The following is a 26787-nucleotide window of genomic DNA, read 5'->3' as shown; positions in this document are numbered from 1 at the left end:
AGTGCTCATTAATCTTGTTTTCGTCCTGATCTTAAGTTCCTCAAGTTTCTGTGTCATAAATTTTCCCACTGCCTCACACAGAGAAGGATGAGCCGTGTTTGACGCAGGCCTTCGAAGGGTTTCATCTGGGCTCAAGTGGTTGACAGACTGGTCATTGAGAATTTCTTCTTTTTTAAGTTTAAAAATAGAATGTATTGACATGAATTTGGGAAGTCAAAAGCTGCATATACAAGGCTGAATTTAGGAACCCAAATGACATTGTCAAGTCTCTGTCTCCCCTTCTTGTAGTTAGTCTTCTTTTGCTGGTGTTTGAGAATTCCAATGCAGTGTGGTTAAGTGACAGAAGGGTCCAGTGAGAATATGCCTTTCATAAAAAATTGGGTGTAGGAATCGAAGGAAGCCTTTCCAACATGCATGTGTGTGTTGTGTATGTGCATATGTGTGTGTTGTGTGTGTGTTGTTTGTGTGTGGTGGCAGTAGGCAGTTTGCAAGGGTGACTTGAAGATCAACAGACATCAGGGCAGAAAAATTATCTCAACTTCCTTATTTGTTCAATAAATAGAGTAGGGAAAAGAAAAACAAATAATAATTGAGCTTATTTCTCAGATTTTATCTAGAAGACACATACTTTGCTTTTTTTAAAATAAAACTAGAGGGTATATAAAGGCTTATTTTAAAAACTAGACTATAATTCCTACTTTAGACTTAAATTAATGAATAAAATTAAATGGAAGACCTAGAAGTATTTACTGGAAGGATTTAAAATATTTCTGAATCTCTAGAAATAAAACTCAGCAGCTTTAAATCAAGTAAAATTTTAAACTGATACTGCATCATGGATTTTGAACAGTTTATAAAAATCTCACTGATATAAGTAAGAGTACCACTGGACCCCAGAGATGGTTCACGTTCACACCCATATACCACATGGGCACCCTAACAGAACACTGACCTTGTGGTACTGGTACAGACTACTGACTGTTACCTCAGATACTGGCATACCCTGGGTATATTAGCAAAAATAAGAGTGCTGCTTACATGTGAAAGATGTCAAATTCAGAATGCAATAACATCCTATGTTTTCATAGAATATTTATGAGACAATAAGCAGAGAAAGTGGTGATGTCCTTGTCCAAGGACACTCGGTTAGGGAACGACCATTCATCTCCACTCTCAATACTTTCCGTTCCACTATGCCAAATCTGCCTTTCAGAGTTTCAGACTCCGTAACACTGAAAGTGAGTTATACATTATGAAAAGTGGTTTTAATTTTTGGTTACATGAACATCACAGACACACAAAGAGTAGAGATAAGGGCACCTGAGAAATTTAGAATATTAATTTAGAATCAAACAATCTCACTTCTGAAAGACTTTTTACTGTAACTCTCTTTTTAGGCTAGTAAATAATTTCAAAAGTAAATTATATAAAGTCACCAGGGGTAGTGTATCACAAAGACTCTGCTCTCCCGTCACTGTCAGGGGTTCCTATAGAGAAAGGGTGGTGGTCTCGTCAACCGTAACAAACAAGAAACAGTCATGCCAGAAGAGCCTGTGTGAGCCACCTAGTCCTATAGGTGCTGAGCAACTGTAGTTAAAAAATCAACCAACTCCTTAAAATTTGTATGAATAACCCCCTAATATATTTTTAGTTGAAAAGAACTTAGTCTATGTTGATTTACAACATGATTTAAGATGCTAAGTCAAAGTTTTGTGTGTGATTTAACCTGGTGAACGTTGCCTAGCTATAACTTCAAAAAACTTAAAAAAAAATTAAAAGGTAACGTGTGGGTCAAAGGTCTACTTCACAGAGAACAAGGGCTCACATTAAAAGCCAGAATCTCAGCCAACATAAGAATGCTGGAACCTGCTGGGGCCTGTCTGGACTTCCCATGTTTTAGAGCGTTTTCTAGCACTCACTGGGCAAGCAGGATGCTATCTGTCCCTCGTGTATTTTCACAGAAGCCCCTTTGCTTTCCTTCCCTGGCCTCTTTGCCATGGGCTGTGTCCATCATCGGGCGCGATCCATGTGGCAGAAGTTCGCGCAGCTCCCCAGGGAAGAGCCTCTGAAGGCCAGATGGGCTACTGAAAACCAAAGTTCCTCCATTCTTAGAAGCAGGATTTTAAATGACCAAGTTTTCCTTTTTATCCCAGTAACAGCTTCTAGATTCTAAAGAGAATTTTCAACTTAGGTGATAAAGACTGCAAAGTCATTACGTTTATCTTTCTTAATCTATTTCTATGTATTTTAAATAACTCATATAAACAATTATATTAATATTAATCACTGATTAATTGGCACAACTGGACAACGAAAGATTTCCATACAATTTTCAACACTAGTCACTTGAAATAAATATGATGCGAAAAAATAAACCAAAAACAACTGAAATGGAATGTGACTCTTTAAAAGTCAATTTAAGAAAAAAAAAATTCTAGAATGCAAAAAAATGACACAAACTAAAATATAGGTACAAGTAGAGGAACTGTGGAGAAAATCTGAACATCAGAGCTAGCTGTAGTAACAGCTCTTCTCCACCATGTCATTTTACACCGGAAAGTGCAAATATCAAATATTTAATCATAACAGAATAGGAAAAACGTGTAATATATATTTTCTTAAAACCCTACATTTTGGAGTTTGGTATTTTCCCTTTTGAAAAATACCATTTCTATAGTTAATGAAAAACTTTACCAGTGCCTTTTGCTAAACAGTTTTGAGGTTCTAAATGAATGCTAAAAAGACATACTTCATCTGTTTGAAAAGCAATGGACAGCCCAAAGGGAGTGAGGGTGGTGTCCTTATTAGATTGTTATTAGATCACCCCCACTTCGGAACAAGCCCCAGATAAGTGTGGTCTGCACTGCTGCAGTTGTGTGCCCTTCCAAGCCCCGTCAGTAAACTTCTGCCCTTCATTTGTCTCTCCTCCCTGGTTTGAACTCCAATCTCTTTAACAGAACAAAACAACATTACATTACACGGACAGAGTTAGAATTTGTGCGATTTTCTTCTCTAAGCAAGAGCAATAAAGCCTAAAGGAAAATAAACAAAGTGGAGTTTCCAGAGCCCTCTGGGTCTCGGACGTGTGCATCTGTGTAGCCCCTCCCATCTATCACGGCAAATCCTGACACCTTCTTGGTGCAGAATGACAGGAATGTCCTGCACCATCACCTCTACTCTGGGGCAGTAAAACTCTCAAGAGGCAGTCTAAGCCACCACTGTGATTCTGGGCTGCTCTCAATCAGCTCCACTCCACCTACTCATATGAACACAAGAGGAGACTGCTTTGACTATCCCACGGTAATAAACGAATCAGGATTTTTATTATGCCGACTTCCAAATTAATTCATTTCTCCAAATAAAGAGAACTAAGAGTGTTATGACTCTTCATTTCTGTCACTGTGGCATAGGACTCTCCACTTCTCACAAACATCTGTAAATTTTAGACAGGTTATAAGACAGTGGAGATGAAAATATGAGTGAAGATCATTTCTACCTGCAAAAGTCTGGAGTCAACAGAACTACATTATTATGAAAGTTGGGCTTTCCTCAAAGCTAAAGTTTAACCAGTTAAGTGACTCGACTTAATTGTTTTTTGTGTGAAAATTTTTGTACTTCCTTACCTCAAACAGATTGCTAAATAAATTTTCGTTTTCCTCATATGACTCGGTTTCTGTGGTGGAAAGAACATCTATGATGCAACTTATCAGCTGTGGGGGTAAATGAGCAGTGAGGCCAGTAACAGGTCCAAAACTTGCATTAAAAAAAAAAACAAAAAACAAAACCTAAAAGCTTGATTTCAAGTCAGGTGACTCTTTTTATAATAGAATAAAACTTGTGTGTGACAATCTGGGCAGATATTCTGTGAAACTGGTCAACACATCAAAGTCTGAAGCAGTTTCTCCTGAGTGGTTTTCCGGCTAGAAACTAGTATATGAACGTGTGGGCACCAGCACACACACGCGCACACACACACCACACTCTGCTTCGTTCTCGCTGTCAGTGCCCCTTGATTGGTGAGCAGCACTGAAAACACTATCTATAAGATCAGCACAGTTGACCCAAGGGTCTCCAGGCACCCTTTGTCCATCCACACTCATCCATTCTGCTACCTTATTTGCATAAAGTCTGTCAATGGTGTGTGAAGAAAAACCTCCTCACACCATTCTAAAACTTTCGGGAACCCAAAGACTGACATTGGAAACTAATAAGGGCATACAGATGGTCAACAGACATATGGAAAGATGCTCAATATCACTAATGATCAGAGAGATGCAAATTAAAACCACACTGAGATACCACCTCACGTCTGTCAGAATGGCACTCATTAACAAAACAACACGCAACAAGTGCTGGCAAGGATGTGGAGAAAAGGGAACCCTCCTGCACTGCTGGTGGGAATGCAGACTAGTGCGTCCACTGTGGAAAACAGTATGGAGTTTCCTCAAAAAATAAAAAATGGAACTGTCTTTTGACCCAGCAATTCCAATTCCAGGAATATATCTGAAGAAACCTGAAACACTAATTCGAAAGAATATATGCACCCCTATATTCACTGCAGTGTTATTTACAACAGTCAAGGTTTGGAAGCAGTCCAAGTAAGTGCTGATCAGTAGATGAGATAAAAAAGTTGTGATACATTTACACAATGGAATACTACACAGCTGTCTAAAAAAATAAAAAAAAGAGATCTTACTTTTTGCAACAGCATGGATGGACCTGGAGAATATTATGCTAAGTGAAATAAGCCAGTCAGAGATAGACACATATCATAAGATCTCTCCTTTATGTGGAATCTAATGAACACAATAAACTGACAAAATAGAAGCAATGGATATGAAGGACTGTCAGCTGTCAGAAGGGAGGAGGATTGGGAGACTGCATAAAAAGAAGGTGAAGAGAGCAAGCAAAAAAACAAAAACAAAAAAAAACCCAACCATATATATATAACACATAGCTATAGACACAGACAATATGGTGGTCACAGCTAGAGGGAAACGGGGTGAGTGGAGGTGAGCAAAGGGGTGGAAAATGGGGATGGAGAGAGACTTCGCTTGGGGAAGTGGATGCGATATAACCGTGTGCAGATGATACTGAGTTGTACACTTGAAACCTGTAAGGGTTTTGTAAACAATGTCACCTCAATAAATTCAATAAAAAAAACTAATAAGAATTTCCTTGGGGTGAACTTTATAGCTCTCTTGGAGAAATCTTATCTATGAAAGAAAACATTTTGTCTTTCTTAGTCAAACTTAATGATCTAATTTTTCACTAAATGTACAAAAAGGATAAAGCAGAAACAGAATTTTCCAGCAATGGTGAAGCCATTTCCCAGTCCCCGAGGTTTTACCTCATGAGCTTTTAGTATTAGGACATGATGAGATTGATATAAGCAAAAAAAAAAAAAAAAAAAATCACTGTTATTAATTAAAGATAACAGAATTTGGAGAATTTTAGAAAAATAATTTTAGAAATTATAGAAATTTTTATATTAAAAAATAAGTATTGAAAAGACACTCAACATCATTAGACTCCCACCATGGGGCACACAAAATCATTTAATAATGGATCACTTTTTTTTTCAGAGACAGAGTCAGACAGGGACAGACAGACAGAAACAGACAGAAACGGAGAGATGAGAAGCATCAATCATTAGTTTTTTGTTGCGCACTGTGACACCTTAGTTGTTCATTGATTGCTTTCTCACATGTGCCCTGACCGTGGGCCTTTAGCAGACCGAGTAACCCCTTGCTGGAGCCAGCAACCTTGGGTCCAAGCCGGTGAGCTTTTGCTCAAACCAGATGAGCCCGCACTCAAGCTGGTGACCTCGGGGTCTCGAACCTGGGTGCTTGGCATCCCAGTCCGACGCTCTATCCACTGCGCCACCGCCTGGTCAGGCGGATCACTTTTCATTATGCATTTAATATTTAAGAAATACACAGTAAACATAATCTAATTATTTAAATTTGGATATAAAGAATCTATAATATATATAATTATCCATCATCATATTGGCCAGTTAAGTTTCATACTGTCTGGTTTGATATGTAGAAACCATATTATATCCAATAATTTAAAAATTGAGTGGCGTCCCATTACAGAAATTCCCATACGAAATATTCAGTCACAGAAAATGAGGTCTTACATCCCTCTGGAAAGACTTTTTAACAAAGGGAGGCACAAAAACACAAAAAAGTTTTAATGCAATATCCAGTAAGCCCAGATGCAATGAAACCTATGGGTAGAAAAGCAATCCTATATTTGATACTACAAACATCCTTATTTCTTTTTTAAAATAAAGAGGTTTTCCCCTCCAAATTAAACTTCCTTTTTTCCTCCCTCACCGCCATTCTTTTCTCTATTCTAACGCTATGCTTATACTTTGATAGCTGGTTAGTCCTCTTAGAACTGTTCCTGCCACATAAGCTTCTGATGTGAAGATAAAAATAAAAATGACTCCCAAATATAATATTTCTCCAATTCTCTGGGGTGCAGGACCAGTTTTCCCCCTAATTCTTCCTGGACTGACAATTTAGCAAAATAAAGATAGTCATGTATTACTAAAAGAACAAAATGAAAAAGGAAAAGACCAAGAGTACAGGTTTCATTTTTTAAAAAATAGTTGATTTAACCAACGTAAGATTTACTACTTCCCTATTGTAAAAGTGTCTAAGTGCTTAAGTTGGATTTTCTGTACTTAGCTCATTTTGGACTAGTAACCCAGAGGCTGCATATGGGCGCTTACACTATGTCTGGTCTGCGGTTTCAGAGTCAGAACCCAGGGACTGGTCCTTGGTAGCACTATTTTGAGGAGTGGCTGTCAATGTGATCTCCTGCTCTTTGGTAGATCATTTAGTGAACACATACCACATCCTCTATTTCTAGAGCTGTGATGATGAAAATGAAGAACGCTTAGCCCTTTCAGAAAGGTTGGCTGACCAGAGTTTTTAGCATGTATTATAAGAAGTCGAGGCAGAAAACCTCAACTCACAATGAGTTTTAAAGATTTTTTTTTAAAGGACCAGAGAGATCATTCAGTCTAACCCAGGGGTCTCAAACTCAACTCAGCATGTGGGCCGCAGAGCAAGATCACAGCTGTTCGGCCGCACTAGGTCTACAAAAGGCAAGTGTTACGCAACACTTTTCTCACTGCAGTTGAAAACAAAAAAAAAATCAGTACAACAAGCACAATCGTACATGCAGTTTACTCAGTGTCACAAAACAACCAGAAACTGTAGTTCGCATCACAACTGCTATTAACTAAGCTAATTTCTAGCTAGGATGCTAGAGAAATGAAAAATACAAGTAGGCCCCTAGGCTTACTTAATTTTATCCAAAATATTTTGAACTTCGTGGATTAGTCTGCGGGCTGCACAAAATTGTTCGGCGGGCAGCGAGTTTGAAACCCCTGGTCTAACCCCTTGCAACCCCTTGATGTTATAAATTTGATGATTTAGGTCTAGAGAGTGGTAAGTGAAGAGAGGAAAAAAAAAGGTAGTTTTGCCTCTAAGCCCAATCCACTTTCCACCATCATCTACTACTTATATAGAAATCAGATTCTACTGTAGAAAGTAGCTACTGAACCACACAATGAATGAAAAGAGCAACATCAGTGTGCATACAGACCTTGCATCTGGTAGCTGTATGGAGCCTGTCCAGGTTGAGGAGTTCCAAAGCTTGTGCCATAGCTGATAAATCCCGTCTGTCCAGGTGACTGAGACTGTGACAATCCACTTTCAGTCTTGATGCCTGCCCACAATGCACCTAAATCAGTTAGTGATAGCTTATCTATCTGTTCATTTTCAAAAGCTGGTAAATACACAGAAACACTCCCACAACTGTCTGTTACAATTATTTCCCAATATTGTCTCAATGATCAAGTACAGATATGCTTGGAGTAAAATACCCTAAACAATAACTTCAATTAAAAAGCAGGATTACTACAGACTTGAATGCCTATTCACATTGTGTAGTGTTTCCCTGAATTCCATTTTCTATAAAATTGAACTCCAGTGATATTGCTTTTATACTTGGTTTTGTTGTTTGACAAGACTTTAAGATCATCTCTATAGTCAAGAAATGGTCATAACTAAACTTTAAATGATTCCAAAGGTTGCTATGTTAATATCAGAATCAAAATTTTTTTTTTTTAAATAATCAGAGTCTTGAGCTTTACCACATTTTTTCTCTTTTTCTTTTTCCCTTACTCTTTCTACCACAAGGATGTCTTTAGTACACACTTATTTAAAAGTCAGATGAAGCAATTTTGAGCACAGAAGTATGCAACACAGGGGAAACCTTTTCCCAATATTCAGATCCTAGCAGGAAGCAAGCATAAAAAAAAGCAGGATATTAAGAACTAAATCCTACAGAACAGCAGAGTGATTTATAGACAAGTGAAGTTGCCCAGAAGTTCCCATTATGTCCTTTGTAGTTTCAAGTATTTATTCAAATACAACTTTTAAGGTTGCTAACCTACTGACTTTATTTCTAATTAAGTTGTAAACTTAAATTTTTGTTAATAATTTTACTTTTCAATTACGCTTGATGTACAATATTATATTAGCTTCAGGTGTACAAATAAATCAGTGATTAGACATTTATATAACTTATGAGGTGATCACCTCAATTAATTTAGTATCCACCTGGCACCATACATAGTTATTACAATTCAACTAGAATTGTTTTAAGTGTAGCCTAGAGTATACATTCTTTTTTTTTAATCACATTATAATATAAATAATGTATTTGTGGTCTCCAAGTACTTCCTGAGGCACCAGGTAGACATCCTAATTTTAGGGCTTGGGACTGGCAGGACTGTTGCACACGGCTCAGCCCTGGATCGTAATTAAAATCAATCGTAAAAATAAACAACTGTCCTTAATTCCCATAGAAGGAGGGGAGGAAAATTTCTGCCAAGAGCATTCACATTTTTGAATGATTTTACTTTACACTTAAGATAAATGATATCTTTGGGATCTAGAATGCACAGTAGACTCACTGTCTGTTTCCATTTTAGGGGAATTTCAGCAGTAGAATGAAGTTAGGTCACTTTCCTGAGGCAGTAGAAGAATCTGATCCTTGGCTGGGAGGGCCTCCGGTTACTCCTGGAGAATCACTCAGTAACCTCATAATGGCCTTAAAATTTAAGTTTTAACCTTAACATTTAAAAAAAATGTGATTTTCCAGTGGCCAAGATATGGAAACAACCAAAAAGCCCTTCAATAGAGGATTGGATAAAAAAGATGTGGTATATATATACTATGGAATACTACTCAGCCATAAGAAATGATGACATAGGAACATTTACAACAACATGGATGGACCTTGATAACATTATACTGAGTGAAATAAGTAAATCAGAAAAAAGCTAAGAACTGGATGACTCCATACATAGGTGGGACACAAAACTGAGACACATGAACAAGAGTGCAGTGGTTACCAGAGGGAGGGGAAGGGAGGAGAGGAAGGGAGTGGGGGAGGAGAGGGGCACAAAGAAAACCAAATAGAAGGTGATGGAAGACGGTTTGACCTTGGGTGATGGGTATGCAACATAAGCAAATGTCAAAATAACCTGGAGATGTTTTCTCTGAATCTATATACCCTGATTGATCAATGTCACCCTGTTAAAATTAATTGTATAAATTTTAAAAAATAAAATAAAAAATAATGTGATTTTTCTCTGGATAGGCAATCCCAAACCAATGAGTGGCCTATACTTGTAGGTGGTCCCTGGAAAAGCAACTGCCCTGGACAGTTGTTTGATGGCTCTAGAACCTCCCTCTCTTTCCATGTTGTCATAACAGGGATCGTCCCCTTCTCTCTCCATTGAGGCTATCATGATCTGCTTCTGGTCTTTACCTGTACACCTCTGTGGTTAGTTTGGACGGATGGGAACCTTTGTGATAAGAACATTTAAGGAAGAGTAAGAAGAGGGAGAAAATGCCCACAACTACATCTATTTCCACAGCTTCTCCCCACAAACTGGCCTATCCGTCTCATTCACCAGCTCCAAGCAGACCTCATGAAGAACAGGATGAGCTCTTCTTCCTCACCAAGCTATTCTGATTATGAAAAGATTTACCTGTCTTTCCTTACAGAGTTTAAGTAAAAAGTTAGGCAACACAAATCCTTGGAGAAAATCTTTAGAACCATTGGGACCTTGAGGATCAGCAGTTAAAAGTCCTGAATTCTGTGCTCAAGCAATGGGGAGAAAGAAGGCTGCCATATTTTTCAATGCACTGACCAAAGAAAAATTAGAATACCTGGTCAAAAGCACTGGGGGCATCTCCTTATATCCAAGGCCCAAAAGGGGAAGAAAGGTGATCAAGAAAATGATACGGCTGAGAATTATTCCCAGAAGATTTAAAAGGGATCAAAGCCCTTGACACTGAGCCCTACTCTGACCACCTCCCCAATCCACACTGTCATATTAAATGTCCCATCCTTACTCTACTAGTTCTGATTCCTCTCTCAGCAACTCTACTCATCTCACCCACCTGGAACAACTATTTCAGACAACACTGACAATTGCTAATGGTTTAGATCTGGAGGAGTCCCTACCCCACAGCTCAGATGTTGGCAACAAGCCCTTCCATGACTGAATGCACAGGAGAGGGGATGTGAGGGTGGTAGCCGGGTAATAGAAACAGCGCCTTCCCACAGCAGCGCTAGTGAGCCTGCAGTACTCTTGCATTGTCTGTACTGAGAAAGATGCTGGATCTTCAAATAATCAGCATACAGTACATTTTGAGAATACAAATTGGGAAATACTTAACTCACACTATAGAATTAAAGCTGCACAATTCAAACCATAGAGCCTTTTACTCCTTTTTAGCAAAAGAATAATTTAAAAGCAAATTATAGATAAATCTGATCTATATCTAATATTTTGAGAAATCAAGAGTAAAAGTTATAGCAATGAAAGACAATTTCAGGAAGTCAATTTTATGTTTTTTTGTTTTTTTGTGTGTCAGAGAGGGAGACAAAGAGAGGGACAAATAGGGACAGAGAGGAAGGGAGAGAGATGAGAAGCATCAACTCTTTGCTGTGGCAGCTTAGCTGTGTATTGACTGTTTTCTCATATGTGCTTTGACTGGAGGGCTGCAGCAGAATGAGTGCCCCTTTGCTCAAGCCAGCAAACTTGGGCTTCAAGCCAGCAATCTTTGGGCTCAAGCCAGCAACCATGGGGTCATGTCTATGATCCTATGATCCTACGCTCAAGCCAGTAATCCCACACTTAAACTGGTGAGCCCATGCTCAAGCTGGCAACCTCGGGGTTTCAAACCTGGGTTCTCCGTGTCCCAATCCGACACTATCCACTGCACCACTGCCTGAAATGCTTAGCTAGATCACATTCAATTCTGACAGTTTTGAAATAAAACTATAAAGGGTGAAGTCATGTAAATAACTTAGATTTTAATTTCTATATATTTTATAAGAAATTTATATATGATTGATTTGGCTTGTGGTAAAGACTGAAAATGAAAAAAATGAAATAATTTACCTTCTAATTCTTAGTGAAATGCTTAAAGAAAAAATATTTCTTTCAATATACTGCAGAAAATATTACAAAACTATAGCAGAAACAATTAAAATATCGGTTACAAAATATAATTCTGTGCCATAGTATGGAACTAATTACTTATTCTACTAGCTTTCCTCCAAAAATTATGTACTTTTTCTCGTTAAGATTTCATGGTTTTCTTAATGAAATACCAATAATTAATATATTTTCTATTCAAAGAGGTTGTAATTTATTTAAAATTAGAATTGCAATTCAATTGAAAAAAGGTATTTTAAAGTTAAGACTTTTTTAAAACTGAAGTTGGAGGTTTTGCCTGATTTATTTTTAATTGACAGGTATTGACCCTGAGACAACTGAGCTAAATTACACCAAGATAAAGATAATCTTCAGGTGGGGAGGAGCGAATGGGGAGGCGAGCCTGAAATGCTTCCTGATTTGCCTCTTTAAAGTGCAGCCCAACGTAGATCACTTTCCCTAATGGCTGATAATGCTGAAATGGGATAATACTACCACCCTCAAGTTTAGAGCAAGGGCTTGTTGAATTCCGCTTGTACTTCACTAATCATCGCCAGGCATCTGATAAATAGGAAATGAATCTTTACCCCAAAAGACTTCATTCACACAAGTTTTATCACAAATATGCACCAAAATACTTAGGATTCCAGAGCCAAATACTCAAGTGGCAAATTAAGAGTTGAGATAGAAATGGAATAAAATGAGAACAGGAGGGCACACGAACCACGCCATCTATTTGCCACCTCTGACCTTAAGATAAGTAGCCACCAGTTACAATGTTTAATCACTTTAAGAATGTCGGCACAAAAGGCGACAGCACTTTCCAAAGTGGCTCAATATGACAGTCTTCCAGTGCCACTCAGGTATGCCCACCATATAATGGCACCCCTAAAATAAATAGCGGGCTTACTTACCATAGGAAGAAATTCCATACGGCTGTCCCGGCTGTGGGTAGGTGGCATAGGCTGTCGCTTGCTGCATTCCTGTGGTGAACTGTGTTTGCCCATATGCAGCCATAGTTTGTGAGGAAGGGGTAGGGAGAATATGTGGGTATGCTCTGCTATTTGTCAGAAATGACAGAAAATGAAAGCCCATGCATTAGATGGAAACATGCAGGAAACTGGTTCACAAGCATATCACAAATTCCAGCTAAAGACTGTCTCTTAAAGTACAACGCTCAAATATAGGCTACAAAGTGCTGACATATTTCAGTCTCTTTGAGGTGAGGCCCAAAATTAATTTGCGTAAATACGTTTAAGTCTTTATGAAATGCATCTGAGTTTATATTAGGATGTAATATGTGGGCACAGACATGACTGGAAATAAGGTAAAAGACTACTGAGAAAAGCTGCTTATTAAGAGAAAATACATCTTACTTGGAAGGATAGATCTGTGGTGGGGAGAATTGGTGAGTTGGTCTTGGGCTGAAGCTACTGCTCCCAACTGCTGGAAAAAAAAAAAAGCACAACAATCAAAGTAAAATACAAAATATTTATCAAGCAAGGGTAGAGTCTGAACTACAGGTCGACCATCGAGACCCTTTTAAGCTGCAGAAATGGGAATTTCATACAGACAACTCAATAGAAAGTTAAACCATATTAAGACACCTATAGGAACTGAAGAAGAGGTTCTCTTTTTAAATGAACTCTTAGAAAATATAGTCAGAGCCTCCTTAAATACCCGTCAGCAGGCTGCGATGTTTCAGTGCCCACGCTTGAAGGGTACAAGGAGTCCTGGCTACTGTTGGAACCATGCTGAAAGGGGAGATGTGAAGTTGGATTGCAGGGCGGGGCAGGACCCAGAAGGTCACCTGGCCCATTGTTTCTGCTCCACGGGAACACACACCTGAGACTGGATTACCAAGAAACAGGCTAATCTTCTCTCCGGTGAGCAGAAATAGGACAGGTCTTCATTTGCCTGCATTGATTTAGCAATGTTTTTCACTAAAAAAGCATTCCTATAACTATCTTAAATTTCTCAAGTTGCAAGCTAAGCCTGTTTTTTCTTGTGCTGCGGTGGCTGCTCCTATGCCTTCAGTTATGGTTCCTACTTTCAGTGTCCAAGTAAAAAGTTGTTTGTTTGTTTTTTAAAGAGGTTATTTAAGCATTCAAGCAGAATCTTGTTTCTTTTTAATCACTTATTTAACTCCTTGTCTCAGACATGAACTAAACACTTCTATCAAATGTTCTTTTACTTTCATTCTGAACAAAAGCAGCAAAATCCATTTTTGCTAACATCAGGCCTTAAAATGGTGGTTTTCAGCAATTTCCCCTGTAAATAAGGGCTATCTACTGAGCCATCTATGTACATATATATCTACACACATTTGCATTTATACACATACAGATATGCACACACATACTCTCCCTCAAACTTCCCTATCCTCTACCTGGCTAAGGTGTATATTCTTGGGTATAATTATCACAAGATGTAGTATGTTTATTTTTTTCTCTACTAATAACTCCTCTTGTCAGAGTTTCTATTATTTATTAACTGTACTCTACATTAAAACCCTTCATAAGGTTCCATGGTCTCCAAGTTTTCTGTATTTTCATGATGTCCATCAGCACATTTATGCTTCTCTAATTTTCTAGCTTGTGTTTGGGAGAACAGCAGTGGAATCAAACTAGAATCTCAGAATCTATGAGTAACCCTTCCTTGTTAAGCCCACAGGCCCAACCCAGTGACAGCAGCACAGATCTGGACAGGCACTCCCTATTCCAGCAGCCAGATGTCAATCAGCTGGCTGTCGAGGTGGCAGAGACAGAGTCCACAGTGAAGAAAAGGCGGGCCAACTCAGCTAGTGTCCCCTGCCTTTTGGCACATGCTGAGTCACTGCTCTGTTCCAGGCACTGACCAGGTGCTACAGATGCAAAGACAAGTTCTGCCTGTCACATGTAGGGAGGTGACACACCAAGAGCCTTGGGAGGATTAGTTAAATATTGCAGTTTATGGAAGGGAGGGATTAGTCAGGGAACACTTGGACCACAAGGACTACCACTTGCCAAGGCCATCTGTGACTATACCCTTTTCTACTCCCCTTTTCTAAGCTTGAACAGAGGCCAAGGGCAAAGTAGATTTAGCCCACAGGCCAAGGGCAAAGTAGATTTAGCCCACAGAGTTGCAGGAGGAATAATATCCCCCCTGCACAGCCATAAAGATAAGTTTAAAATGATGAAACTACAACAATAACAATAAAATGAATGCCACCCGAGGATGAAAACCATAGCAATCCCTTTTGTTCTTTTTGAGCCTGTCCTTGCGTTTTTTAAATCATGGGTCAGGACCCATGAAAAGATCCTAAACTCAACTTAATAGGCTACTCCCAGCAATTTTTTTCAAATAGAATAATAAAATAGAAGATGTCAGAGTTATTACACAGGGAATGGTAAGCTCTATGAAGATCTGATTTAAACACATGGTATATGTGTGTACACATGAGAATAGAGACTAGAGAGGCTGCAAATTTTAATTAAATACATATTCTAGAATCAGAATTTAATTTCAGCTCAGACTCAAGTTCCAATGCTTCTACATGGTCTTTTTCTTTTTAATTTTTCAAGTGAGCTGATCCCTTTCAGTGTTGATATGTTCTCAATGTAAAATGATGGCAAGAATACTATCTATGGGAGTGTTGTAAAGACTAAATGAAACCAACATACAGTACGTAACACAGTATTTGTGTCATAAATGTTTATTATCTCAGCTAGCCAAATAGCCATTAACTTTGTCCCAAACCTTCCCTTCTTTCTGTATTTTTATTTCTACTCAATGGAGAACATCAATACCTGTTCAGCAAAATGCTAAAAGGATTCATTGCCCCATTTACATATGAGGGTAGAAATTAAGTAGCATATCCAAGTCACTAAGTGAGAAAGCTGGTGTTTCTGCCTGACTCATCAAAGCATACTACCTCTTGACAACCAACATAGAAACTAGAAACCTCACATCTCATTTTCCCCCCTCTATTTCATGACTCTCGAGTCCCCATCCCAAATCCAGAAATTGCCTATTGAGCTTCCAGAATCTTCCATCCCCCTTCTCTCCCTTCCCGGTTCAGGTCCTCAGTATGTCTCCCCTGGACATCTAACAGCCGTCTAGCTACTGTCTCTGTGTCCCACCCATCACCCTTTGACCCCACTGCTGCTCCCACAGTGGTCTTTCTTCGTTGGGAACTTCATGATCATTCTCAAGCTTTCAGTCTCTCCACTGAGCTCACATTATCCTTAGGAAAAAATCCAAACCCTTGGCAGAGTATTCAGAGCTGCGAGCCTCCACCCTCCCGTGGGCTTAATGTCCTGTCGCCTCTTTGGATGTCAGGACACCCCACATAGGTCCCGTGTTCTCATGTCTGTCTCCGTTGATCTTCATACCAGACCCTCTGCCTTGTAAACACTCTTTCTTCCTCTGCCTGACTCCTCCTACTGGGACTAAAACGCCATTGCCTCTTTAGGACAACGGCTTCCTTCTCTGTACTTTTCTTAAAATGTTGTAAATGTTGGCAATGCAGCACTCCCCACACTGCATCTCAGTCAGCAGCTGTCGCCTATAGATTTCTCTGCTAACCATGAACTTCTGGAGCCAAGGACCTCTTACTCTTTGGCTCAGCACCTGACAGAGCCTGCCATGTGGGGAGTAATCAATAAACAATATTTTTTCAATGAGAATGTGAGACTTAGGTCATAAGCAAAGTAGATTTTTTTTAAAACTATAATGACTTGAAGAATGACTGAATTATTTTAAGTTATTTATAAAAATGCATAAGAAACTTGACAGCTCTTTGGCAATATAAAGTGGACTAAATAGTATTCTTGTGAAATAAATGTAAGAACCTGCAATGCTGCCTGAGTGTCCTGTTGCTACTAAGTACATGGACCTAAAATCACTGAGTAGTTAATGCTGGAGTTTTCAGACTTTCTCTAAATCCAAAGCCCTGCAATCTCTGTGTGGCCTGAAGTCAAGAATCTCCCATCATGCACTTCAAGTACTTTATCCCCTTAATTGCTTAAAATACCTTTAACTTTTTAAAACAATAATCTAGAAACTCAGATAAATTTTAACTTTCTGGGACCAGAAAAACCTAAAACAAAAAGAACGCTCCCAGCTTACCTATCAAGGTAAATAAAATGGTTATATCACCATTAGTAAACACCAAGTTATGCATGCTAGAGCCCGGGGAACATATGGACCATAAATGCCTCTCTATTTCAGCATATTTGTTTTCTATTACTGTCTCATTCTTTTTCCTACTTCTAACATATACATTGAAGAAGCTCCCCAAGTCTTGTTGTAGGAAAGGAGAGGAGAACCCAAGATAAACATATTCACAAGCTTGAGAATCCACTGAAAAGGTCGACAGAAACCTCAACATCAGCAAGTCCTCACTTCACGGCTCCCCAGGCACCCATCTCATTACTCTGCTGGACAATCAGGTCCAAAGCCTAAAAGCAAGGTTTGATTCTTCTCCTTCCCTCATGTCCTTTTTATTTTAAGTCAAGTCAGTTATCCCTTCGAAAAATATTCTAAATCTGGCAATGTCTCTCTTTTTATCCTCTACAGCTCTGTTCCAATCACCAACACTGTAGCCATCAGAGGACAGGGTCAGGACACCCCTGTCCTCCCCTCCTTTCTGCCCCTCCTCTCCTCCCTTTCCCTAACAAATCCTGACACATTTTTCCCAACTTGGTGGCTCTTCTAAGAAGGAACGGGGGCTAACACAGCCTCTTTCTTCTAAACCAGAGAAAGGCTAATCTCACTGTTTCTACTACCCACCCTTGTCCCATACAGCACTTTTCACACAACGGTGATCTCTTAAAAATATAAAGTAGATCATGTGGCAACCACCCCCACCCTGCTCCGTCCTCTCATCTCCAAGCCCTGTTATCTTCCTGTTAAGTTTAGATTAACCCAAACTTACTCCCTCACTTCACTAAGATCCCTCTTCCCGGAGGGCTTGCCCTCTAAGAGACCTCCATCTGCTCTTCACAATATCCTTTGATCTGCTCTTGTTTTCTCTGTAGCACTTTCCACTATTTTCTTACACTACCATTTACCTACTCACTATCTGCCTCTCCTACAAGAATGGAAGCCCCCTGAGGGCAGGGAACTTGTCTATGTTGTCACTGCTATATTCTACTGCCTGGAACATTGCCTGGCATACAGTAGGTGCTCAATATTTATACATAATTGTCGAATAAAGGAATCAGACCCCCAAAGTTACATCCTTTTACAAACAGTTTTTTAAAATTAAAAAAAAATTGTCACACGATATCTTTTTTTTCCTCTAGAAGCATTCCTGTTTCTATTTTCCAGTTCCAAATACCACCAGACATCAATTTTGTATGTTTAATATCATCAGCCAGCATTTAACAAATTAATAACACATTTACGCTTTACAGAAATGGCAGAAGCAGCAAGCACAGATATTTTGCAATCCCTAAAAACACATTATGTTCAAGTCCAATTGTTATTAATATTTAAATCATTAAAATAATGTTTTTCCCTGGTAAATAGTAAATTACCAGAACATCACTATATTTTAAAAACCTAATAAATGACCTTGTAATTTTTAATTCAGTCAAATGCCTTAGAAAACCCATTGCTGGCACTCCTCCAGTTCCTCACAGTGGTATAGCTGGTGATTTTTCTGAAAGAGTGAGCCTCCTGCCTCCTTAATGCTTTAAGATACTAGAGTTCTCAGAATGTCAGAGGCAGAGATAGCTATTACCAATGCCAGAACGGCTCTATTTCTTCTGTATCCTGGCTATTTCATCAAGACACCCAAAACCATCAGGATGTGAGTTTTTAAGACACCATGGAGGAGAAAACAGGAGTGGTGACCACAGAGGCAAAGGCCATCTTGGAGTGAAATGCTTGGAGAGTGCTTTCAAGAGCCTCCTCTTTCTCTTATGAACCCTAAGTCCTGCTCACAGCCACTCCAGCATGCCATGGTTTCTGCATCTTCATGGAAGAAAGGAAGGTGGGGAGGGAGGGCAGAAAGGAGGGAAGGAGGGAAAGAGAGAAGAAAAAAGAGAGAGAAAGGTAAAGAATGTCCACCCCTAAGGTGCTCCAAGCTTCCTACACCTTGGTCCATTCCTCAGCTCCTCCAATCCTTTCCTGTGTCCAACACAGAGAATCAGTCCCCGGAAAAAGAGACCCCGCTGCAGCTACAGGTTTTTACCAAAGTCTCCCTCCACCTTCAGCTAGAACTTTCTCCGAGGCCTATGTTTCGCCTGCACAGATTTTCCAAGTAGAGGCTGCTTCATTCTCCCAGATTCCAGACACCACAAAGAACTAAAGACACATCCTCTTTGCTGCTTCTTCCAAGCCACTGCTTCCCTGCTCGCCCATAAGACCCTCCCTTCTCTGAGATGCATGCTGTAACACTTCCATGATGACCCATCTTCCAAACAGTGTCTTGCATTTATCAGAAAGTTAGCATTTTGACAAGTCCCAACATTATCTCGGGTTATACATCCAGCACTTCTCTCGTTCTACCTCGCTCTCAACTCTGGCCTTCAATGCCAACCAGCAAGTACAGTACCACAGCCTGGACCTATTTTTCTCATTCCACAGTAGCAGTGACTGAATCATTTGTTTCATTAAGGAACAAATACTGATCATCACACATGTGCTTCATTACAGGGTGGCCAGTGGGGCTGTGAGTGTAAACAAGGCACACAGAGTCCCTGCCGTTTAATAGGAGGGAGGACAATAAAAACCAGTTTAAAAGTAGTGACAAAGGGCCCTGGCCGGTTGGCTCAGCGGTAGAGCGTTGGCCTGCGTGCGGGGGACCCAGGTTCGATTCCCAGCCAGGGCACATAGGAGAAGCGCCCATTTGCTTCTCCACCCCCCCTTCCTCTCTGTCTCTCTCTTCCCCTCCCGCAGCCAAGGCTCCATTGGAGCAAAGATGGCCCGGGCGCTGGGGATGGCTCCTTGGCCTCTGCCCCAGGCGCTAGAGTGGCTCTGGTAGCGACAGAGCAACGCCCTAGAGGGGCAGAGCGTCGCCCCCTGGTGGGCGTGCCGGGTGGATCCCGGTCGGGCGCATGCGGGAGTCTGTCTGACTGTCTCTCCTCGTTTCCAAATTCAGAAAAATTAAAAAATTAAAAAATTAAAAAAATTAAAAAAAATAAAAAAGTAGTGACAAAGGCTGAGGAAGGGAAGGACAGAGAACTGACTAGAGAGAGAGCATGGGGTGGAGGCCTCCCTGCGTTTTCAGATTAAGGAAGGAACTTCTTATTTCCAGAATTTTCAATCCTTTGTTCCCATTTCACCTGCTCTCCAACCTCATCAAGAGATTAAGGACCCTGATGTCCGTGTCTTCCTGCAATGTATTATCCTTACCTTTATGTTCTTTCTACCCATCCTGGATTCATGAATAATTATTTTAAACCATTCTTTTACTGATAACTTTAGTTCTCTATATCATCTTCCATGTTCTACTGAAAAATCCTCAACTTTGGATTATGACAAACATCTTTTCTGGACAGCTAAGCCTTGCAGAGAACAGTCGTTCCACCATGAAAGGTCCACACTCATTAGTTTCATTTTTGTTTGGACCTACGGCTCTAGGGTGAAGCCTCCTTTATGTTCACAAGCAGCCACGTGCTTCCCCAGTCCTCACAGCATTTATTTCAATCATCTCTATCTCTTTACACTCTCCAGCCTATCACTACTCTCAGTTTGAGGAAAAAGTAGGAGCATGCGTTCATTTGTGCAATCTTTCGTTCGTCCGCCCGCCTGTCCGTCCAAGCCCGCCAGCCAGCCAGCAAATATCTGAGTGCCAGGTACTGTTTCAAGTGTTGCGGATACAAACAAGTGAAACCAGATGAAAACTCGGCCCTCACAAGTTTACATTTTGGCAGAGGTGAAAGACCAACATAAAACTAATACACAGGTAAATGATACAGTTGGCGAAAGAGTCTAAGTGTGACAGGGTGTGGTGGGGGACACTCAGCATGTTAGAGACCGGAAGTCTGCAGTGAGTTTTCCAGCACAAACTCAGGTGCGTCAGGGTGGGACTCACTGAGAAGGTGAGACTTGAGCACAGACTTAAAGGTGGTGAGGAGCGTCAGTCTTGGCAGAGATGCTGCCACTGCAAAGGCCCTGATTGGAGCACATCTGTCACCTTCCCACACCCACTGGCATGCTGGAGGAATAGCACGAAGCAAGGGAGGCAGGGAGTAAGGTCTGACGGGGCTTGTAGGCTATTTTAAGAACTCGGCTTTCGTTAAGAGATAGATGGGAGCCACCAAAGGGTTTGAGCGGAGAAATCAGGTAGGAGTTCTCTCAATGTACTGCTTCCTCCTTCTCTTCAAACTCATTCAAACCGATCTGTATTCTTCTCCATTCTGTCTTTCCTGATGTTTCTGCAGAACAGTTACTCATTTTCTCAGCCGATTCTCTTCTGCTTGGGATTTAAACCACTGTGGTCCTCCCAGGACTTCCCTCCAACAAGTATCCCCCCATTCTGCCTATACCTTGAACCTCTATCTCTGGAAAGTCTGTGTGGGCAGCAAAACCCCCCTGGCCCCCTCAACGCTATCCTTAACCCTCTCTCCCTCTTTCTAATGACTACCTTCTCTCCTCCTCTTCCTCCCGCCATGTACTTGAAAGACCATTTTCTCCTCTTAGTCACGAAATCACGCATCCATTCAGGAGACTTTATGAGCACTTCCTGTCTGCCAGGAACGATGCTGGAGACACAGAAATGGGGCACGTGGGCATAGACACAGGGCAATGAAAGCCTGCTCACCTGCGGAACTGCTGGTGGCTAACTCCACTGATGCCTTTAACTTAAAATTTTTCATTGTAACATACATAACTTGACAGTTGCAAAAAAGCTGCACGGAGAAAAACTTCACCTAATATCTTCCACCCAAATTCCCCAAATGCTGCCATTTTATTACATTAGATTTATCTTCTGATCTCTTTATACATGTATGTATACAGTGGATATCTAACTTTATTTTTTTGGAGTTGCAGATATGATGTCCTTTTAAAAACACTTCAGTGTCTATTTCTTAAACACAAGAAATCCCTTTACTACAGTAAGTCATCAATACGGGGAGAAGTATGCAGCCCATTATCCACAGATACATGAAAAAAACTCTTCACCAAATGTGATTTTCAACTTGTACTTTAAAATTACTACTTTTTAAAAGTATAAATGTTATACGTATGCATTGGAAAAAAATTTATTTTGAAAAAAAGTGGAACAAAATTCTAATTATATTCCACCATCCAGAGTCATCATTAATTTCTATTAATACATACATACAAGCACATATTCATACACATAAATTCCCTTTTTTGAAAGAAATAAAACTAAGTATACTAAATATACTACTTGTAATCTGCATTTCCACTTAATACTTGTAACATTTTCTCAAGTCACTAAATTTTTTTAAAAAACTATTTTTAATGGCTGTATATGAATCTATCATATAGACAGTGCCTCCAATTCAACACTCTTTCTTCCTCCCCAGTCACCTGTCTTCCTTCAATCCTCTGCCATTTTATATAGGCTGCCACTGGGTTCTGTCTTCAACCCTGTTATAGTCTCTGCACAGTCAGAATTTTCATTCCAGATCTTTCTTGAGCTCCCACATCTTCAAGTGGACACCACCTCATAATCAACATGCCCCAAACCAAAGCCACCACCCTTCTCTCTCTGCCATGTTCCTCTTACACGCCCCCACTCTGAACTTCTCTCTGCCTCATTCATCCCCTAGGCTCATTGGTCACTATGACCATAAATTCAACTTCACAAATACATCTTAATCTTCCACCCTCCTTCACTCATTGCCAGCACCTGATCTAAGGTCTTCAGTATTTCTTGATCAAATAAATGCAAAAAATATATCTTTAGTGTTTCTACTTCAGTTCAGCAACCTTCCCTCTGTCCGGCTGCAGTCATGATTCTATGATCATATAACCCCCTTCCTCTGATGCCCCCACTGCACTCAGGACAAAGCATACACACCAGGCAAGGCACTTGTGCCTCTTGAGACTCTAGTCCCGCCTCCTGTGCAGCATGCAGTGCACTGCTTGCTCGCACGGTGCACACCACGGATGCTGATCTATCCGTGGTCTCTTCATGGCCCATGCCTCTGGGCCCTGGTCTCCTCCCATGGAATGCTCCAGCTGCCCCTCCCCAGGTCCAGTGTGCTTTCATTCCTAATTGTTTTTTAGCAGCTTAGAACATCTCAATGCCTCCCTCCTGACCTTTCCTTCCTAGACTGAGGGGTTGGCTATCTCCCTTCATAGAATATGGGTGGAGGGCTGACCCCTGTATTCCCATTTATTTTTAAAGGCTGAGTGATGGAATTTCTCCCAGAAAAACTTTGCTAAACACCTCATCTTGACCTCTTTTCTACTGGGTATTTCTTGAGTGTTCTTGGGGGTCCCTGGCTTCTGCCTGCCACTATCAAACTATACTGTGATGGTCTGGTCACTCATTCAGCCCCATGAGCCCCAAACAAGGTCCATTCTTATACACCTTTGAATCTATAATAGCACAAAGCACATCGCCTGGTATAAGTCAAATTCTAGTAAGTATATTACAGAAGAATGAATGGGTCTTGGTACCACTGGTATAAAAGTTATGCATTTTCATTTTACTTTATATCTACATATAATTCCTTTTAATTAAATATATTAGTTAAATGATCCTGAGAGCTAGAATAAATTGATCACAAATATATGAAAGTATAGTATTTTCTACTGAGAGGTTTTAATAAATGCAGCAGACAATATGAAAATGATAAAAAACATTTAAGAAGTGCTTTTGATAGAAATAACTTTTAATTGAAATAGTCCAAGCTGGGTAATTTGGCAAATATATAATCACATCCTCACAGTTACTTGATTATCATGATCCTTCTTTTATCAGTCATTTCATTATCCAGATGTGAAACTTGTATATTTTTTTGTTGTTGGAGGCAGACTTTTTAATGTGAAAGAGATAAAAACCTAACTGGAGACTTTAAAGCTGCTTTACGAATCTGTTCAATTTAGATTTATAATTGACATGACAGTTGCTTGGAAGGATGGCTTGCTAAGTCTGTTTAGGGGGTGTCAGAAGCCAACTTTCATTTGCATAATTGGAAAAATCATACAAATGAGACAAAAAGGAGCCATTAAATAATAAAGATAATTTAGTAGAAGAAAAAAAAGAAGCTCCTTTTGATTTTTATCACCTTTATAGGATACCAACATTTCCAGCAAACACTTTATCATACTAAATAAAAACATCAGAATTGCAAATATGTGACACTGAGAGAAGCTGTATTATTTATAAAATATACATACATAGAGATACCACATCATGCATATACACACATGCATATACATATTTATTTATATAAGTAAATGGGGGAAATCATGTTTTGTATTAATGCAAAAATCTAATACTTATTCCTTACCTGAACCTGAGAAATTGTCTAAAGACCCGTCTGCTGTTGTTGAAACTATTTCACTGCTGCTCATTGGCTCTGTTTTAACTACAAAAATAAATAACATATAGCATATATCCAATTAATAGTTATCTGTAAAGATGTTGTAGAAAAGATATAACATTCAAAGTACTTACATAGAAATTATTTTCAAAATCAGTCTTTTTGTATTTAAATATAATTCAGATTAATATTCCTAACAGAATCTTTAAAAAAAAAAAACTTTTGCATGCTAAATATTTTCTCGCTAAGGAAACAATGTATTATGACAAGTTATCCTTAAAGAGAAATGCTTTAAACTAAAAGTAGTTCAATTCATTGTTTCCTTACATATTTACTGAACTGCTAATAACTTCTCAAAATTTACATAGTGTGGATGTGAAATTCAATTAGTTTGTAGCCATTTGGCCGGAGTCAAAATGACGGCATAAGAAGACGAGAAGATGTGGGAAATAACACCAGCAGGTTTCCATGGTGCTCAAGAACAGGTGCGTGCGTGCACAAGTACACACACATACACAAACAAACACAGTTCCTCAGAATTCAGCATGACTAAAAACAGAGTGCTCTATTGAATGAGTTATTACCACCCAGCCATATCTGGTGGCCAATTCAGCAGTATCTAAGGTACATTTAGTATCAAAAACACACTAAATGTAAATGAAGCAGAAATGTTTTCCATTTCATAATAATTCTGGTCGCAGTCAGTTTGGGGAACGTGACCTTTGATAAAGTCCCCTGGGGCTATAAAATTAAAACCTCTAAGTTCTCTAAAGCAACTCACCCTACTGATCTAGTGATGGTGTTACTGCACCCCTACCAGAGTGATAGGCCAGACCACCACAGGACATTGGCCACTTTCCCAAGTTTTAGGTTATTTCAAAATGAAGAAATAGCACTAGTATCTTCCCCAGAAACTACTAGTGAAGGGTTGTATCAGGATTTGCCAAGCCTACTTTATTGACATTAAACATCCCCACTGACAGGTTTTCAGAAAGAATGCAGTAATATTTTAGGGGTTATCTAAAAATCAATAGGGTGCTTTCCAAAATGAAAGCCCTAACAAGACATTAGGGGAGGCTTCTCTCACAATGTAAACACATTCTGAAGTGGGACAGGACGATGGAGAAAATGGAGCTTTTCCTTCTCTGAGCATCGCCAATCTCGGGAGAAGGACTAATTCCTCCCCCAGGTCTTTGAAATTTCTACTAATGCATACTAAGTAGTTTTAAAATAGGCATTATAAACAGTTGCAGCAGATAGTCACTTTCAAAAAAATTAATTATTTACACTGTTTCTAAACAAAGTTGAAAAATAAAACCCGCGAGGCTAACAGGAATCACTCCAACTGCTTGTTTTAATGTAGACCAAACAACAGCGTAACTGAAGTTCTCACTTTCCACCACTTGTTTTGGGTTAGAAATCTTAGTTGACGCTAATAAATTCTGACATAAGCCTGTGTTTCCCTTCTCTCTTCATGCCTCCAGGAAACCTTATGATCTTGCTTTTTGCAACCATTATGCGGCCCCAGGCTTAGAAAAGCAGGTCTACCTCTGCTGGTGCACACACCCTAAGTTTGCAGAGTTTACTCAGTCATTCACAGTCGTTCATATCCTTTCTTATCTTCCTTTAAAAGAATTCATATAATGGCATCCATACACTTGTATAATGTACATATAAAGCAATAGTTGTTTCACTCCACTGGACAGATGACCACTGGAATTCTGAGCTCAGAATTACATACCACATGTCTAGCAAAGGATTAAAATTAGGCCCACAGGGTGCAGGTCCAGTAAAGAGCCTACTATGTGTCAGATTCTTTATTGAAATTATGATTAATACTTCCAAACAATGTAACAAGTAGGTCTCAGAGTACAGCTCAGAAACTCTAGGTTCTAGATACTGTTTTCTTGTGTCACATGAAAAAACTTGAAACCAGAAGGGTTAGGAATTCGCCAAAAGACACAGCAAGAGACAGAAATGAGATTTAATTTTGAATGTTTTTGTTCCAAGACTTGAAGAAATGGCAGTAAAGCGGCATAGAGCTAATCTATAACCGAGCAAGGTGACTGAGGTGCCACGCCACTGACTTCATGAGGCATGATCATAACTGGTGCCAAGCAGGTCTAAAGTCACTAGCCGCGTCCTCCCTTGCCAGTCCGCGTGCACAAGGCCGTCCTCGGGTGCGAGGGTTAGCACTCCAGGCCCGTGAACTGGCAGCAAGATCTCAGGTAGAAGTGGAGCTCTCTGGGAAAGATGGTGAAGAATAAATTTTCCATGATGCAGTGTTAGACAAACATTAATTACAAGTCTTTGCCAAATCTAAGGTTTATGATTCTGTAGATTGGACTATAAAATTACTCAGTGAAAGTCAGACTGTATCAAAACTACTATTCCTGTCCCCTGGGGCTATAAAATTAAAACCTACCCTTTTATGCTCCATGTGATTGGCTTAACCAAATGTAGCTTTTACCTCCAAGAGACACAATCAATTACACTTGAAATTCCATTAAAAATCAGAAAGAATGAGAAAGGCGAGAATACTTTTTCTTTGAGGCCCCAAGAACATTGCCTTTCTGCCATTGCTCAGAAGTATCCATCTATACACTAAGGAATAAAGACTCTCTTCTTCTAATTAATCCAGTTTTTAAAAGGCTCACTGTTGAAGAGAAGAAGATATACCCAAAGTAACCACTAGGACAGTCATGATGTTGTCAGAGACTGTACTAGGATACGTGATCACCAGGAACATCATGCTGAAGAGCCTGGTCATGTACTATGATGGAAAGT

The 26787-nt window shown here is 39.7% G+C and overlaps 1 protein-coding gene across 17 annotated transcripts in view; it reads right to left on the bottom strand.

Annotated features, from left to right (window-relative positions):
- Positions 1-26787, bottom strand: part of EYA1 (EYA transcriptional coactivator and phosphatase 1) — a 334821-nt gene that overhangs the window by 120182 nt on the left and 187852 nt on the right. For 8 of the 17 annotated variants that reach the window (XM_066378892.1, XM_066378891.1, XM_066378902.1 and 5 more), the window contains 4 exons: positions 23968-24045; positions 12919-12988; positions 12457-12602; positions 7627-7764 (listed from right to left, as the gene is read on the bottom strand). In XM_066378892.1, the coding sequence (XP_066234989.1) occupies positions 7627-7764; positions 12457-12602; positions 12919-12988; positions 23968-24045 (432 nt within the window). Of the gene's footprint in view, positions 1-7626; positions 7765-12456; positions 12603-12918; positions 12989-13222; positions 13242-23967; positions 24046-26787 lie in introns of those variants that run through there. The other 9 variants (XM_066378897.1, XM_066378905.1, XM_066378906.1 and 6 more) reach the window with 7 other exon arrangements.

This window comes from Saccopteryx leptura, chromosome 3 (assembly GCF_036850995.1).
Source record: "Saccopteryx leptura isolate mSacLep1 chromosome 3, mSacLep1_pri_phased_curated, whole genome shotgun sequence".
Taxonomy (NCBI): Eukaryota; Metazoa; Chordata; class Mammalia; order Chiroptera; family Emballonuridae; genus Saccopteryx; species Saccopteryx leptura.
This window is presented reverse-complemented; position numbering and strand designations above follow the sequence as displayed.